The 16,764-nt window shown below is 50.4% G+C and overlaps 1 protein-coding gene across 1 annotated transcript; it reads right to left on the bottom strand.

Moving 5' to 3' along the window:
- Nucleotides 1–158: 158 nt before the first annotated feature.
- On the bottom strand, nucleotides 159–11,516 carry Ccdc120 (coiled-coil domain containing 120). The gene is given in 11 exon segments (XM_050160788.1): nucleotides 159–2,619; nucleotides 3,669–3,767; nucleotides 3,897–4,071; nucleotides 4,330–4,392; nucleotides 5,900–6,176; nucleotides 6,517–6,657; nucleotides 8,051–8,184; nucleotides 8,326–8,416; nucleotides 8,542–8,591; nucleotides 8,594–8,695; nucleotides 11,353–11,516. Coding segments are annotated over 10 exon segments (1,992 nt in total). The 5' UTR covers nucleotides 8,613–8,695; nucleotides 11,353–11,516; the 3' UTR covers nucleotides 159–1,676.
- Nucleotides 11,517–16,764: the final 5,248 nt, after the last annotated feature.

Here is a 16,764-nt window from a genome sequence, read left to right on the forward strand (position 1 = left end):
CTCTGAGTACAAGGCCAATGTGGTCTACAAGTGAGTTCCAGGCCAGCCAGGGCTACACAGTGGGTCCCTGTCCTGTCTAATAAATATATACATATAATCTGGTCTTAACTAGAGGTGTGGGTTCCTGTGATGAAGCAGACAAAGAAACAATCCAGCGGTTCAGTTTATACATTTATTATAGAAATCCCCTTCCAGTGTGAGTAGTGTCTTGGGCCCAGATCCATTGATACAAAAAGAAAATTTAACACCAGGTAAAGGGGGTAGGGGAACCCCCAGTTCCAGAAAGTCACACACAATATAGAAAACACAGCTTATGTGGATTTGTTTAAAAAGTGGTAAATAGAGGAATGTCAAGGAGGACATGATGTGGCCTGTGGCCCATGGCCAGATGTCACCTGAGGGTTTTGCTGGCATCGACCAGTTGCCAGGTTTAACCACTGCAGCATCCCAGGATGGGACATACTCAAATGGCTCTGCTTCGTGACAAACTCTTGTATAGCCTCCTGACCGGGGAAGGTCAGCACAGAGGCCGCGGGCAGAGACGGAGACAACAGTTCCTTCAGGCACCCCACTTAGACTTCTGTCCTTCCAAATGTGGACAGGAGCCATCTGTCCAAGAACTCTAGTGGGAGGAGGCAGGGAGTTCTCTTCATAGCGGTCTCTTAACCCCCGAGACTCTATATGGTCCATTTTGTTGAGGTGGGGTGGTGGCTCCTGAATGGAACAGGCTGGGCATAGGGACAGGAATGAACCCAACCAGGACTGAGCTCACAGCTTCCCTTTTATAAAATACCTAGTGTTGGGCAAAGACAGTGAATACTAAATCACAACTGTAAACAGAAATGGAGGAAGGGGCAGAGTCCCCAAACCATCATCCCCCTCTTTGAAGCTAGCTGGGGCCCTCCAGTCTCCCAGCACAGGATGAGAAGAGATGCAGGAGTATTGGACATCCTTCTGGGCCCCAAAGAAGCCAGGGGTCCTGTGAGATCAAGCAGTTGTCCCTCAGAACCAAGAGCAACCACATCCCAGGGCTCAGCGAGGTTGACTGTATGTTCCCCAGACTGGACTATGTCCAGACCAACAAGAGACTTATCAGGAAGGGTCAGACCAATGTCCCTGGGGTCTGGGGATCAGAACTGGAAGACTGTTCCCCCTCTAGCGTCAGGTCACTTAAACGAGTGCTCAGCTCCGGGGGATACAGGAAGTCCGTGTAGTATCTTTAGAAAGGACAGCAGGAATCCGGAAGACAGGGAAGAGAAGAGAAGAAGAGACAGACAAGACACACACACACAGAGAGGAAAAGAGGCTTGTTAAAGAGGTGGATACAGGCGCAGGACAGCACCTTCAGGCTCTTAAGCATGGGGTATGGAGCTTAGAAGAGAAAGCCATGGAGCACGTATATCCCTTCTTCCCAGCACCCTGACTTCAAGGCTCACTGCCAGCTGTCATGTACGAGGGAGAATACATAGAATAGAATCCTTCTAAAGCTTGGGAAAGAACTCCTGCTACCAACATCCAAGATCCCCCTCACCAGGACCCTAAGAACTAATGCAGGTCATGTCTGATAAAGTGACCCCATGCCAAGACCGCAGCTACTGTCCTTGTGGTCCCACTCATCAGCTATCTTGACAAAGTGCTCCCTGGTCGGGATACATTCAGCATCTCAATCAACACCCTTACCCATCAGCAAAAGCACCCCCATACCTGCCGGAGACAGGGGGTGCTGTGAAACTCCTCGAGTGCGGGAGCGGTGCCTGGCTGGGAGGACCATATAGTGCCTGGCCCACTTCATAGCAGCGGGCATGGAAGAAGGGTGCATGGGTTGGGCCCACATGTGGAAGCACAGGTCGGCGCTGGGGCCCCATGGCCAGTCCCGAATTTCGGATGTACCAGTCCCGGAGCCCCTCCAGGGCAAGGTTCTTATGGCCGCCTCGCTCACCAGCTGGAGGTAGCCGGGTGGGTGGAGGCATCCAGAGTAATGGGTTTGGATGCACTTCCAGACCCTCCACAGCTTCTGGGGGCAGGCCACAGGGCTTGGAACGAATGGCACGGGTGTTGGGGTCTTTGCTGCGGAGAAGGGGGCTGCTGCCATCAGCTGCATATATGGGTGGAGGACCAGGGAGCATAGCAAGGAGCCCATCTCTGAGGGAAAGGGGTCCTGGGACTTCAGGAGCAGGCAGCAAATCCCCCCAACCTGCCCCACCAGCACCACGGGGCAAGCCCCGGTCCAATGAATAGTCCAAGAGGAAGTCTCCACACACAGGTGGGAGTCGGGGGGGTCCACGGGATGCAGGGGCAGCTGAGCTAGGTCGGGCAGCCCGAGGAGGGTCTGGGGGACCAGCGGTGCGGGAGGAGAAGGCAGGGACTGGTTGGGGGCGCTCATACAGCACCTCACTGCTCTTGCAGACTGGGGGACCAGCAGCAGGGGGAGCCAGGGGGGCAGGTGGTGATCCTGCTCCCCCAGCAGCTGCCCGGTCCACCAGCAGGGCCTCAGAGCTATTGCTGCGGCGGGTGCGAGCTGCGAAGAGGGAGGCCCGATCTGAAGCAGGGTCAGGCCGAGGAAAGCCCATCTGTGAGTCCTGACTACCCGACCACTGGCGAGAATGGAGGCCTTCCAGTCTGGAGAACAGAGGTGCGGTAAGAGCAGGGTCAGAAAAAGAAGACAAATGACGAGTGCCCTGACTGCCCCATCTCATTCTGAGCCTTCACTAGCTCTAAAACAGGACCAGTATTAGAAGTCGTGTGCATGTAGCTACTAAGCAGTGTGTGTAAGGGCCACTGAGATTTGGCCCCAGACGGGAAGCCAGAGGGTAGGGCATGGAAATGCTCACCGGGATAGGGCCGCAGCTCTTACGGTAAATGTTTCTGGGAACGGGACGGAAAGGCTAGCTAAGGAAGGACATACACAGGCATCCTCCTGTTCCCACAGCTCCTATTCTCCTGCTAAGGCTACTCTCATGGCTCCTTTCTAACTCCTGAAGGAAGCCCTAGGCCTTATGACTGGAACTAAAGGCTTTCTGAACTCTAACCCACCAGGTCTATGAACCAGCCCCAAACAACTGTCCCACCATGCACAGAAGCATGCCCCCAAAAGACAGGGATTCTGTTCACAGCATGGGAAAAGTTGGCATTTAAGGACTTAAGGAACATTACAGGTTGGCGTGTCAAGGCTGACTAGTTTAAAACTTTGCATGGGCTCCAAACTTGAGAACTTTGGTTTACTCACAAGTTACTTAATTAATCTTTCTGTGCCTCAGTTTCCACTCCTATAAAATGCAAATAATAGCACCTCCTCAGAGGGACCTTAGGATGACAAAGGAGTTGCTATCCACCACAAATGCTACCGATTATTAGCAGAAAGTAGGCATTTGATACATGCTACCCAACATGCATTGTACCTGTGTCTCTCAAAGGCAGATAGTACACTCACTTCACAAACGAGGAAGGAAAGATTCAGAGAAAGAAAATGACTTATCCCCAAAAATGTAGGAAAGCCCATACTCAATCTCTCACGCCTCTGCCTCCAATTCCCACGCCAACTTCTAGCCACCTTTCAAAGCCCAGTTGCCCATGTCCCACATCTTTTGGAAATTCCTATTCAACATCTACAGTTCGAACTAAAGGTTTCCTCCTCTGATACTCAGACCCACCCTCAAGAGTCCCCTTACTTGCAAAGCCGGGGGCCAGTGCCCCGGGTGAGGACAGGGGTGGCAGGCACACTTCGCCCCTCAAAACTGGAGGCACTCCTGGGCAGCGAGCGGGTGGGGCTAGACAGAGATGGCAGGCCCACATCGGGACCCAGGTTAGAAACCACACTCACCAGTAGGCCCTCCTGCCAGCCCAGGCTCAGGATCCCACTCCTAGTCCCAGGAAAGGAGGAAAAGGTTCCTCTTTACCTGGTGGGGCTGGCCACAGAGTTGCGCCGGCTCTTCAGGTCCCCATAAATATCTGAAGGGGGAGGTTTCCATGGGGCTCGCCGCTCAGGGCTCCCTCCGGATACTGCCCGAAACTGGTCCCAGGCCTTTGGTGGTGAGGGGCGCTCAGTTAGAGAGTAGCAGCTATGAGGGTCCTCTGGGTAGAAGGGAGAATAGGGTAGAATTCAATGAGAGGGCCTGGAAGGAGCAGGGCAGGTTTAAGCTAAGAGAGGAAGCAAGGCAAACATAGGAGCTGACCTGTAAGGTCTAGGGCAGAGGAGGCGGAGACAGGTGAAGCTAAGGGCACATGGGAGCATGGGGCATGGCTAAAGAAGAGCTACAGTAGGAGGGCTGAACCAACAGATATTCTGAGAGGACACGGGAGGGGTGAGACAGGCTGGGGGATAGTTCTCACCATTATCATGGCTGGCCCCTGACTCTGAGAGGGAGCTGCTCTCCGAATGCAGAACTACATCCTCTACAGGGGAGAAAGGGAAAGGCACCTGTCACTCCAAGGTCTGAATTCCATCCCCTGCACCGCTGGATAGCATCTCTGTGTGCACTGCCTTCTGCTACCTGATTCTGGCGCCTCCCCAAGAAGAATCCTTCTTTGCCAGACACACAGACCTCTAATTCCAGCTACCTAAGAGGCTTTATGAAGCAGTGTGCATGTGTGTGTGTGTGTGTGCATGCATGCGTGCGTGTGTGCATGTGTGTGTGTAAATTAAGTTCAATGCCGGTCTGGAACATGGAATGAGTTCAAGACCAGCCTGGGCAACTCACCAAAATCCTGTCTCAAAATAAAAAGCAACAACAAAACAAGGGAGCCGAGCAGTGCTGGTGCATGCCTTTAATCCCAACAGAGGCAGATGGATCTCTGTGAGTTCGAGGCCAGCCTGGTCTACAGAGTGAGTTCCAGGACAGCCAGGTCTACACGAAGAAACCCTGTCTTGAAAAAAACTTAAAACAAAACAAAACAAACAAAAAAAAATAATGTGCTGGAGAGATGGCTCAAGGTTAAGAACACTTGCTACTCTTGCAGAGGACCTGGGTTCGGTTCCTACACCAGGCACTTCACAACAGTCTCTAACTCTAGTTCCAAGGATTCCAAAGCCATTAGCCTCCACAAACACCTGTATGTGTGTGGTAAATGTAAACTCACGTAGGAACACATACATGTAAATAAAAATGAATAACTATTTTTAAAAATAAAAACAAACATGTAAATAAAAATGAATTAACTATTTTTAAAAATAAAAACAAAAGCCAGGCAGTAGTGGCGCATGCCTTTAGTCCTAGCACTTGGGAGGCAGAAGCAGGCGGATCTCTGTGAGTTTCGAGGCCAGCCTGGTCTTCTGTACAGAGCGAGTTCCAGGACAGTCAGGACTACACAGAGAAACCCTGTCGAGAAAAAACTAACTAAATAAATAATAAAAATAAAGAAGAGGGCCGGGTGGTGGTGGCGCACGCCTTTAATCCCAGCACTCGGGAGGCAGAGGCAGGCAGATCTCTGTGAGTTCGAGACCAGCCTGGTCTACAAGAGCTAGTTCCAAAAAAAACACAGAGAAACCCTGTCTCGAAAATAAATAAATAAATAAATAAATAAATAAATAAATAAGGAAAGAAAGAAAGAAAGAAAGAAAGAAAGAAAGAAAGAAAGAAAGAAAGAAAGAAAGAAGAGGACTGGGGATGTAGCTCCATGGTAGAATGACTTTCTAGAATGCTGATCGGCCTAGGTTCAACGTTTACCTGAATCCAAGACCATGAACTCGAGTATTCATCTTCCTGTTGCTTACTGTTCAAGTCCTCTGAACCTCAAGTCAGGTCATTACAATTCTCCTTGATGGGCATTCCCCTTGTAAGTCCTGCTCACCTCTCTGCCTTCAACGGCTGCTCAGCCACTCCACCACTCCTATATGCGTAAGCCACAGTCCATTCTCAGGGTCATTTTCCCACGCACTGGAGGGATGTGGGACCTGGCTTACCTTGACTGAGCTGAGCAAGGCGTGTGCCCATGCAGACACCCTGGGCATTGACTAAAGCTCCTGCAGAGAGTGGCAGCACCGGGAGGCCAAGGCGGGCCCGGAAGTCCCTGAGCTGCTCTTCCAGCTCGTGCAGCCTCCGCAGGGCATCCACCTGCACTTGGCGCCGCCGCCGCCTCTGCTCTCCAGTAAGGTCAGGGGCCAGGGCCAGGCGGCGTGCAGCAGCTGCAATCTGCTGCTGCACAGACACCTCACGCTCCAGAGCCTCAAGAGCCAGCTCCTGCACAAGCCAAGAGGGGTGGAACAGAGCTAAATCATAGAAATGACTATGCAAGTAGCGGGAAGTTGGCCGAGCCTATCTATACTGGAAATGGGGCCTGTTCTTCCTGGGGGAAGTCTGTTTGCCTCAAGGGACAGGATGAGGAGGTGGGCCTATGTATCTTCTAAAGATAAGAAGCTTGTCTTGACAAAGTTGGGGGTCCCATACTGCATGGGGAACCCACCAGTTCAAATTCTTTCCCTTCTTAGCTCCTCCCACTCCTGGCCATAACCCTCATTCTGCCCTTGTTTGCCCCTGCCCCTCACCAGCACCATCCTGCTCCCCACACCCAACTGCTTACCTCAGCAGGACACAAGGAGTGGTGTACTGGGTTCGGGTGTGGTAGAGGGTAGGCACGTGCTGCAGGGGGCCTCCGGCGTACCAACTGAGGACGTTCACCAGGCTCCAGTGGGCACTCAGGAGGCAGCTGGCCCGTTAGCTCCTGGAGGGGACGGGGACAGAAACTACAAGGGTTAGTTGGAGAGATGACATAAAGTAGTAAGGGTAGCCGGAGAGATGGCTCAGTGGTTAAGAGCATTGCCTGCTCTTCCAAAGGTCCTGAGTTCAATTCCCGGCAACCACATGGTGGCTCACAACCATCTGTAATGAGGTCTGGTGCCCTCTTCTGACCTGCAGACATACACACAGACAGAATATTGTATACATAACAAATAAATAAATATTTAAAAAAAAAAAGTAGTAAGGGTACAAGAAACTCTTCCAAGGAGACTGGCCTTGCCCAATACTCCACATAGATTAGGTTCCTTCCCTCAAGATCTCTACCACCAGGGTAGGAAGTGTGGACCCTAAGTCCCTCAGTGGCTCCAAAAAAATCTCTGGGCCATTGGGTATCTTGGAAATCTGGAGCCCAGAGTTCTTAGTTTTTATAATTATAAAAGCCCACTCTATATGCTGCACATATAACACAGGGGCTGGTCTTCTGAATCCCATTAGAGTGCGTGTGTGTGCGTGCGCGTGTGCGTGCGCCTACGCCTGTAGCTGTGCCTATGTGTAGGCCAGAGGCCAATCTTGGATGATGTTGTTACTCAGGATACTATCTTTTTTTTTTTTTTTTTTTTTGAGACAAGGCTTCTTTCTCACTGGCTTGGGACTCGCTGATTAGGCTAGCCTGGCTAGTCAGAACGCTCCAGGGAAGCCATCTGGTCTCTGCTTCTCCAGCACAGGATTGCAAGTGCTGGCCACCACATCTGGCCATTCTTTTTCCACAGTTTCTGAGGGTTGAACTCGGGCCCTTATGCTTACATGGTCAACTGAGCAAATTCCCCATCCCCTGAGCCCTACTATTCCTTCAGGAAAAGCGTGTGGACACTCACACTGAGAAGGGAAAAATCAGAGCTATAGCCAGCTGTGGTAGATCATGCCTAGAAATTCCAGTTCTTGGGAGGCTAACGCATGAGCTAGAGACTACCCTAGGCTACAGTGAGAGTTCTAAGTCAGCCTGGGCTACAGAGCTACAGAGTGAGACCCTGTCTCAGAAAACAGATCAACAGATGGATAGATGGGCGTGGAGAGAAGGGAACAATAATTCACCCTGCATCAGTTCAGGATGTTGCCCAATTTTGGAAACAGTTTTCACTTTGGGGAGGGGAGGTTTAAAATTATTGACAAGTAAGTGACTATGGATCAGCATTGGCATTTTTCACTGATACTGTGACATCTAACTCAAACTATGAGGACACACAGGGTGACAAGAAAACTCCTAACTCCCAGACATCACAGTAGTCTGCGTGCCTAGACACCCTGGCTCCTTACCCTATCCCACCTACCCCCCACCTCCTCGCCCCCACCTAATAGCCCTGGGGTGAGGCCCTCACCGCCTCCTGCAGACAGACTTTTCTGAGCTCTTGAAGCTTCAGGCTCAGGGCCTCTTGCAGGGCCCGCTGGCGGTCAAGCAGCCCTCGAAGACGCTCTGACTTCACCTGGGGGGCAGCCTCTCCAAACAGGGCAGCTGCGCAGGGGGAGGGAGCAAAGATGAAGACAACCAGGACATCTTGGAGCAACTGTGGGGACAGGGACCAACCCTTCCCAAGCAGGCACATGGAGACTCGGGGTAGGGAGGGGACAGCAGGAAGTGGAGGCAGCTGCTGACCTGGGGCATTGAAGGTAGGGGAGCTGATCAGCTGACCTTTGACTTCCATCCTTGTACTGTCTGGAGGCTGTGGCTGGTGGCTGGACAAAGCCTGGCAGTGACGCAGCACAGAAAGCATTAAGGAGGCATATCCCACGACACCCCCAGTCCCAAGACCGGTCCTACTTCCCATCTTCCAGCTAGGAATAGAAAGTACCCCGGGCCCCACCCACCTACCTGGCCTGCCCACTCAGAATCTGTGTCAATGTCTGGACCCACTTGGCCTGGTACCTTGGTTCCCTTCCCATTGAGTGCTGACACAGTGAGTGGGAAGCTGGGCAGACTTACAATGCCTCCTCAGAGGCCCATAGGCCACAGCCAGGAATCTCACCTAGGGAGAGAATTAATGGTACAGGTTCAATTGAGTATACCAACCGCGAGCACGTATTCAGCCTTGGGTGCCTGGAACAGTTATCTGCTCTGTCACAATGAATCTTTGAAACCCCTCAGGCAGGAGCTCCGTCATTATTACCTTTCCTTAGGAGATGAGGGGTGGAAAGCACAGAGAGCTGAAATAATTGCCCAGTAAAGGGCTTCACATAGGACAACCCCTCTGGTTCTATACAATTCCTCAAGACAGCAGCTCCAATCCTGCCATTTGCCTCTTGAGCACCTCAGTCCATCCATCAGGCAGAAGGGCCTTTGCCCAGGCTGTGGCCACAGCCTAGGGCACTGGTTCCAGCCTCTCACCAGCGGAACCTTGCTTCTCACTTATTTTGGAGCTGTTTGAGTTTCAGCACACAGTCTCACTCTGTAGACTAGGCTAGCCTGAAAGTAACTGTGTTCAAGCTGCTCTTGAACTCACAGCGATCCTCCTGCCTCAGTCTGCCACATGCTGGGATTACAGGAAGGCACTACCTTGCCCAGCTCATTCTGGGGCTTAGCTGCCGCTGAACAAGAGCCTGGGCCTCCCTGTACTGCCATTTGGACAGGGAGCAGGTCTGCCCCAGGGAATCAGTAGCTCCAGCACCCCAAATGCTGCTGCATACAGCAAGTAGCCCACAAATGTACACCAGCTGGCTGAACAAGTAACCGAGTGAACAAATGCAAGAGAGCCGAGCCAGGTGTCCAGACCGATCTGGCTCTGTACGCGTTCTAATTCCACTCTGCTGCCCTGATGTAGCAAGGAGTGCCCCTTGACCCCAGGGTCCCTCCAGCTCCTCTTCCCTCCTACCCTCTTCGGAAACTAGCACAGAAGTTATCCTGCTGGGATGGGTGAGAAGAACCATCCACAGCCATGGATAACCCATTATCTGCCCTTTTCTGTCCCTAGAAGCCCTGGATGGCCATGGAGCCTGCTTTGGCTAGCTGCCAGCCCTCCTTCTGCTTCTTTGGAGTTTGCTCCCTCCCTCCCACATCCTGCTTGGTCCCCCGCTGGGCAACCAGGTGACATCACCTCCCACCACCTGTGCTAACCTCCAAGGTAGGTAACTGGGAAGGCCTAATGGAGACAGCAGAGTTCCCATTTTAACCTAGAAAAGACCCAGACAAGCAAGGAAGCCTGGCTCTAAGCTCTTCCCCACATTCACATTGTAGGGTATAATCAAACTGCCTACAAGGTCCCCCCAGTTTATCTGTTGTCTTCCTGGCTGTCCCACAGGGTCTGTGACCCTCCCTCAAAGGACTCATGGACTATCCTCAACATCAACGTGAGACAATCCCCAAATCCAGACACTACGCAGTGCAGAGGTTCAGTACGGCAGGGGTTCTTTGATATCCCATCTCAGCTTCCTCTGTCCCTCAGTTCCTAGAACTCCTACTTTTCCCAGGTCCCATTTTAGTTTGGAAAACTTTTCACAAGGCTGGCCTGAACCCCTTTCCACCCCAACAGAAACCCAACTCCCCTGACCTCTGGGTCCATTCACCTCGTTCGCCACCATCAGTCTCATGCTCCTCATTCGAGCGCCTCAACGCTTCCTTCTTTAGATCAGAGCATCGTGGACGTCAACACAGGGTCCAGACAGGAACCCCGACTCCACCCTGTCAGCCTGACCTCAGGGACATAGCTAGGGCATGAGTCATTGGGTCACTGGGCAGGCTAGACTCGGGTCAACGCCCCACACCTCCATACCTGACTCAGGAACCTTTGCTTCTACTCTGCTGTGCTCTGCACACTTGCCTTGGGACTTAGGGCTGCCTCCCACCAAGATAAGATAGCGAGAAAGCAGTCCGCTGCCACCCCTGCGTCACTAGGGCACCCTCACACAGGCCTCTGAGACCCTCCTATCCGCCCCAGGGCCTTGTCATTCTGTGTCCTGTTGCTGGGACAGACTGTAGTATGAGAGTCACGGAGGGCACATGCAGGGACAGGGACACACACACACACACACACACACACACACACACCCAGAGGCAGGCCCAGCAGGTTTTTCAGGTCTACCCTTCTGACACCATAGCTGAGAAAAATTCCTGGCTGTAATGACTGTTTACAACCAAGATACTTCACCTGGGTGGCACTCCAACACTGTCAATGAGAGCCCCCAGTTCCACATCCTGCCACCACTTGAACAAATACACACGCAAAGTCTGGACTGCTCCGCAGTGCTCCCCCCACACACACAGCACACCCCTTTCCATCAGTCTGGGTGAACAAATACAGGGAGAAACAGAGCCTGAACAACATGGTTTCTAAATAGTTCAGTTGGCCTTTTCGGAGGCACTAGCCCTGATAAAGAGGCCACTCTGAAAAGTGGGAGGGATGGGGCAGAGAAGAGGGGGCTGAGTCTCTTTGCTTCATCCCTCTTCCTCCATTTCCAACCCAAAATTGCTCTCTATCAAGAAAGGAGAATGGACATGTGGGAATTTGCTCTGCTCCCCAGCTCCTCCTGTACCGAACACTGCCCCTCCTATCGCAACCCTTTATTGTCGATGGACTTCTCCCGCCTGACCAGGCTCTCTGGAAGATCACTTCAGTACACTGCACCCCAGCCCTCAATCCCTGCGCCTTCACAGTCTCACATCCCTGGCCCATTGCTCCGAGGTACTCACCAATGCCAGAGTGCTGTATGACAGCCTCGAACAGCTCAGAAAGCACAGTTGTCTCGCCCAGGCCCTAGCTCTCCTGGCAGTAGAAGAGAACAGCAGTGACTGCTGCCTTGGCTGCCTCCCACTAGGTAAAGCCCAGCCTACCTGGACAGGAACTGGGCTGGCCCATACCTTTTAACCCTTACCTGCCGGCTTCCAGGGCTCCTGGGGAAGCAGTGTCTGGGACCAGGTGCCTCACTCAGGGTGCCCAACAGGGCCAAGAAGAAAGCACAGAACTCTCTCCTCACTGCAGAGACCTAAGAAAGAACTGGGGAAGAAGCGCTAAGAGCTGTAGGAGCAGCCAGCCACTGCTTCTCCTGCCTCTATTGCTGCCGAGATCCCCAGGCCACTGGTGCCTGCCTATACAAGGTAGCACCTCGGGGAATGGGGGCTAGGAAGCTGAAAGGTACACACGTACACACACGTACACACACACACACCTGGTTTTTTTTTTTTTTTAACTCTGAGCAGGGTGCATTACCTCTCCAGACTCTTATCCTTCCCTCACAGAGCAATGCAGGGATAAAAGAAGGTCTTGGGGAAATTTTTTCCCATAATTAGGTTAATGGCTTTCTAAGCTGCAGAGAGAAGTTAACAGAGTTTCTCTTTGTGGCCCCGGCTGTCCTGGACCTCACTCTGTAGACCATGCTCGAACTCAGAGATTCACCTGCCTCTGCCTGCCAAGTGCTGGGATGGAAGAGGACATGTGCTACCACTGCCCAGCAGAAGCTAACCTTTCTAAAGAGGACCAGATCCCAAGCCACCATCTTCCATAGTCCAAGAAGAAATAATCCTGGTTTCTGCTCTACAAACCTGAGAGATGGCACAGCAAGAGCCTTGTCTGAACAAGGCATGGGAAGTTGGGCCTTGGCAAGGTGAAAAGTCCTGCCTAAGAACATGATGATGTAAAACTTAAGGAGCCAGGAAGTGGGGGTGCACACCTTTAATCCCAGCACTTGGAGGCAGAGGCAGGGGAATCTCCGTGAGTTTGAAGCCAGCCTGGTCTACAGAGTGAGTTCCAGAACAGCCAGAACTGTTACACAGAGAAACCCTGTCTTGGAAAAACAACAAGGTGGGCATGGTGACGCACACCTTTGATCCTAGCACTTGGGAGGCAGGAGCAGGCTGATCTCTGCAAGTTTGAGGCTAGCCTGGTCTACAGAGCATGTTCCAGAACAAAACAAAACAAAATCAGTGTGAGAAGGAGTTTAGAATCAGAATGCTAGAGTTGGACCCTGGGCTAGAGGTGGCCTGTGGCTGCTCCCAAAGGCAGAAGGGACAGACAGACAGCTCAGACTTCTGTATCCTAGCATATTCTTCCCAATTCCTCCTGCTTAACATTTGTGGCCTGAAGCAAGGCTTTATGGTAGACAAGGAAATTGAGAACTCTGAGTCCCTATGATGTCCCTCAACACAACCCTACCTGGGCACATTCTAAGCCCATCCTGGGCACATTCCAAACATCTTCTACTCCAGGTAACATGATCTGCTTTGTGACTGCAGAACCCAAACCTAACCCAGATTCCTTACAGAAGGCTGGGTCATGTGTGGACAGGGATGGCTGTTTGGCTGTTCCTGCCCATGCCCAGGAGAAGAACTTAGAGAAGGATTCCCTCAGTCCCATGCTATTAGGGCTTCCTACACACCTTTCTTCCTGGTTGTGAAATTTATGGCGTGCACCACTGCTGCAGCCAGCGAAGTCTGGATAGTCAAGACTGGCGGGGGGTGCAGGGATTGAGACATGGAGGCTTCTTTTCAGGTGGAAGAACAGCAACCTTTATTTTGTCCTGAACTAAAGCCTTTTATACCTCTACTGCTTCTCTGGAGACCCAACAGCCAGAAAGAACACAAACATCCTTGTCAATTACAGACCACAAGGAAGTTCCGCTGTCAGTCAGGGGGAGTGAGGGCAGCTGGATCATAACACACCACAAAGTGCCCCGCTGTTTCCTTCCCACTTCGCTCTCCTTTGGTGTACTGGTGGAGGCGAGCAGCAGGCACAGGAGCTAGGTGAATACTTCTGGGGACTATCATCCCTTCCCCATCTTGTAGATCAGCAGACATGGCGGGAAAATGCATGTCCATAATCAGGGACAAGAGAAATGAGAAAAATTGGCTAATAATGCAGATGGAGCCTTGGAGTTTAGGTTACCATAAAATGGAGGGCAAAAACTGTTACTTCATCCATAAAATGAGCAAAATAGACAACAGAGATCAAATGAACTTTAGAAGGTATTTCATAGTACATGTAACTCACACCAAATCATTAACAACCCTTCGCAAGAACAAGAAATTTGGAGTTGGACAGATGGCTCAGTAGTTAAGCGTATATACTGCTCTTCCAGAGGCTATGTGGCTCATAACCCCCTATAACTCCAGTTCCAGGGGTCTAATACCTCTACCTTCTGGGGCCACCTGTGCACATGTACTCGAACACACACACACAGGGTTAAAAATTAAATCTTTTGCTGAGCAGTGATGGTGCACACCTTTAATTACAGCACTCAGGGAGGCAGAAGCAGGAAGATCTCTGTGAATTCAAGACCAGCCTGGTCTACAAGAACTAGTTCCAAGACAGCTAGAGCTCTTACACAGAGAAACCCTGTCTTGAAAAAACAACCAAAAAATAAAATAAAATAAATCTTTCAAGAAATCTTAAAATTTGGCCAGGTGGTGGTGGTGCATGCCATTAATCCAAGCACTCAGGAGGCCGAGGCAGGCGGACCTCAGAGTTCGAGACCAACCTGGGCTACAGAGTGATTTCTAGGATAACCAGAGTTACACAGAGAAACCCTGTTCAAAAAAGTTAAGATTTTATTTACTTACTTACTTTCATTTTGTTTTGTTTTTGAAACAGGGTTTCACTATATAGCTCCGAGTGTCCTGGAACTCGCTGTGTATGCCATACTGGCCTCAAACTCATAGAAATCCACCTGTGTCTGCCTCCCAAATCCTGGGATTAAAGGCCACTGATGTCGGCCTGAACGTACGTCTGGAAACCATGTGCCTGCAGTGCCTGTGGTGGCCAGAAGATGGTAACAGGCCCCAAGACCGGAGCAACAGATGGTTGTAAACCATCATGTGAGTGTTGAGAATTCAAATCAGTTCCTCTGGAAGGGCAGCTAATGTTTTTAATTGCTGAGACATCTCTCCAGCCCCAACAATTTTGTCTGTTTGTTTGTTTGCTTGCTTGTTTTTAAAGAACAATAAATCTGAGGCTTGAGAGATGTCTTAGTGGTTAAGAGCGCTTGCTGAGGGGCTGGAGAGATGGCTCAGGGGTTAAGAACACTGGCTAGTCTTCCAAAGGACCCAGGTTCAATTCCCAGCAGCCACATGGCAGCTCACAACTGTCTGTAACTCCAACTCCAGAGGACCTGAGGACACCTTCACACAGACACACGTGCAGTCAATACACCAATGTATATAAAAATAAATCTTAAAAGAAAAAAAGGAGCGCTTGCCCCTCTTCTAGAGAACTGAGGACTGGGGTTTGATTCTCAGTATCCATATCTGGTGGCTCACAACCACCTTCTAGCTCGAGTGGAACCAACGCCCTCTTTTGACCTCTGGGGGTACCAGTACGCATGTTACATATATGGACACAGATACATATACATAAATAAAAATAAATCCACAGAAGCAGACTAGTTTAAAAGGAAGTGGGAAATAGACAATGATTCCTAGGCCAAGTAAACAAGTGGGACTAAGTTCCGCACACACATCATTGCCCCACTCGGGATTTTTTTCATTTGTGCATGCTAAGCAAGCATTCTGCCACTGGCTATAGCCCTAGTCCCACAATCTGAACAAACCTAGGTCTGACCTCTAAACACACATGCATGCTGTACAGAGAGCAAACGGTGAGTCAGGGACTTAACTCTGTCACTTACTGGCCATGTGACTGTTTAGAAAAACCACTTTTCTGGGCCTCAATGTCCTCATCTGTTAAATAGGGAAACTGAGGTTGTGAGGGAACATTATAGGAACTTGGAGAACTCCTCAATGATAACTTATAAAACAGTTGCCAGGCATAGGTGACCTTTATTCCCAGCACTAAGGAGGCAGAGGCAGGAAGCTCTCTATGAGTTTGAGGCCAGCCTGGTCTATATATTGAGTTCGAGGACAGCCAGGATTACATAGAGAGACCCTGTCTCAAAACAAAATTATAAAACAGAAACAGATACTCACAGAGTTATCGCAAGCAACTGACTTAATCCAAGCTTGCTAGGATACAGCAACTGGCTGGGTATTATAGTGATACTTTATCTGTATAAACAAATGAATGAATAAACAAAGCTTGCCTGAAGATCAGAAGGTAAAATTAAGTCACTAGAGGCCAGGCAGTGGCGTCACACACCTTTAACCCCAGGATTTGGGAGACAGTGGCAGATGGAGCTCTGTGAGTTCAAGGTCACCCTGGGCTACCAAAGACCAAAGCAGAAACAGATCCAGGCGGTGGTGGCTCACACCTTTAATCCCAGTACTAGTAAATCACACACCTTTAATCCCAGCACTAAAAGGGAATATAATCCCAGCACTAAAGGGGAAGAGACAGATGTTCAGAGCTCAGTCTGCAGTCACCCAGCCTTGATAGAGATAAGATTTCTCTAGTGACTTGGCTGTTTTTCTGATCTTCATCTTGAACCCCAATACCTGTATCTGGGTTTTTATTATTCATCAGACAGGGTATCAGTACCCAAAGTGCATTGCTGTTATAATTACAAGTATTCCTCCGCAATGAATCAAACAGATTTTTGGATGCTCCCTTTGACACAGAGCTGGTATCATTCAGCCTCACCCAATAAATCTGAAACAGATGTTTGGTTTTTTTTTCTTTTCTCGGGTAACCTTGTCTGAATTCTCCCTATCCAAAATCAAGAACTGAAAGTATTCACGGAGCCAAGAAGATGTCTTAGGGAAAAACCCTCGCAAAGCGAGCCAAACGTAAGTTGTCAGACACAATGTCTCATGTCTGTAACGCCAGCACTCCTACAGCAAGATAGAAGGCAAAGACAGAAGAATTTCCCTGACGCATGTGGGCCAGCAAGCCTGGAATTGACAGTACCACAGCAAATGAGAGACTACCTCAAACAAATCAGAAGGTGGGACCAACACCTGAAGCCTTCCTCTGACAGCCACACACTGGCCCTCACACACAAGGGCACACATTTACACAGAAATAAAGGGTAGCCAGCAGGATATCCCAGTGCCATCTAAAGCTTGAGGACTGAGTTAAATTCCTAGGACTTAACATGGTGCAAGAAGGGAGCAGACTCCTGAAGGATGTCTACAAACACACACACACACACACAAAAGCATCCCTGACTTCCACATACGATATAAATGTAAAAATATTATAAAAAAAATTGTCAGAGC

The sequence above is a fragment of the Alexandromys fortis genome, unplaced genomic scaffold (assembly GCF_014885135.2).
Source record: "Alexandromys fortis isolate MF-2015 unplaced genomic scaffold, M_Fortis_MF-2015_v1.1 scaffold_83, whole genome shotgun sequence".
Lineage (NCBI taxonomy): Eukaryota > Metazoa > Chordata > Mammalia > Rodentia > Cricetidae > Alexandromys > Alexandromys fortis.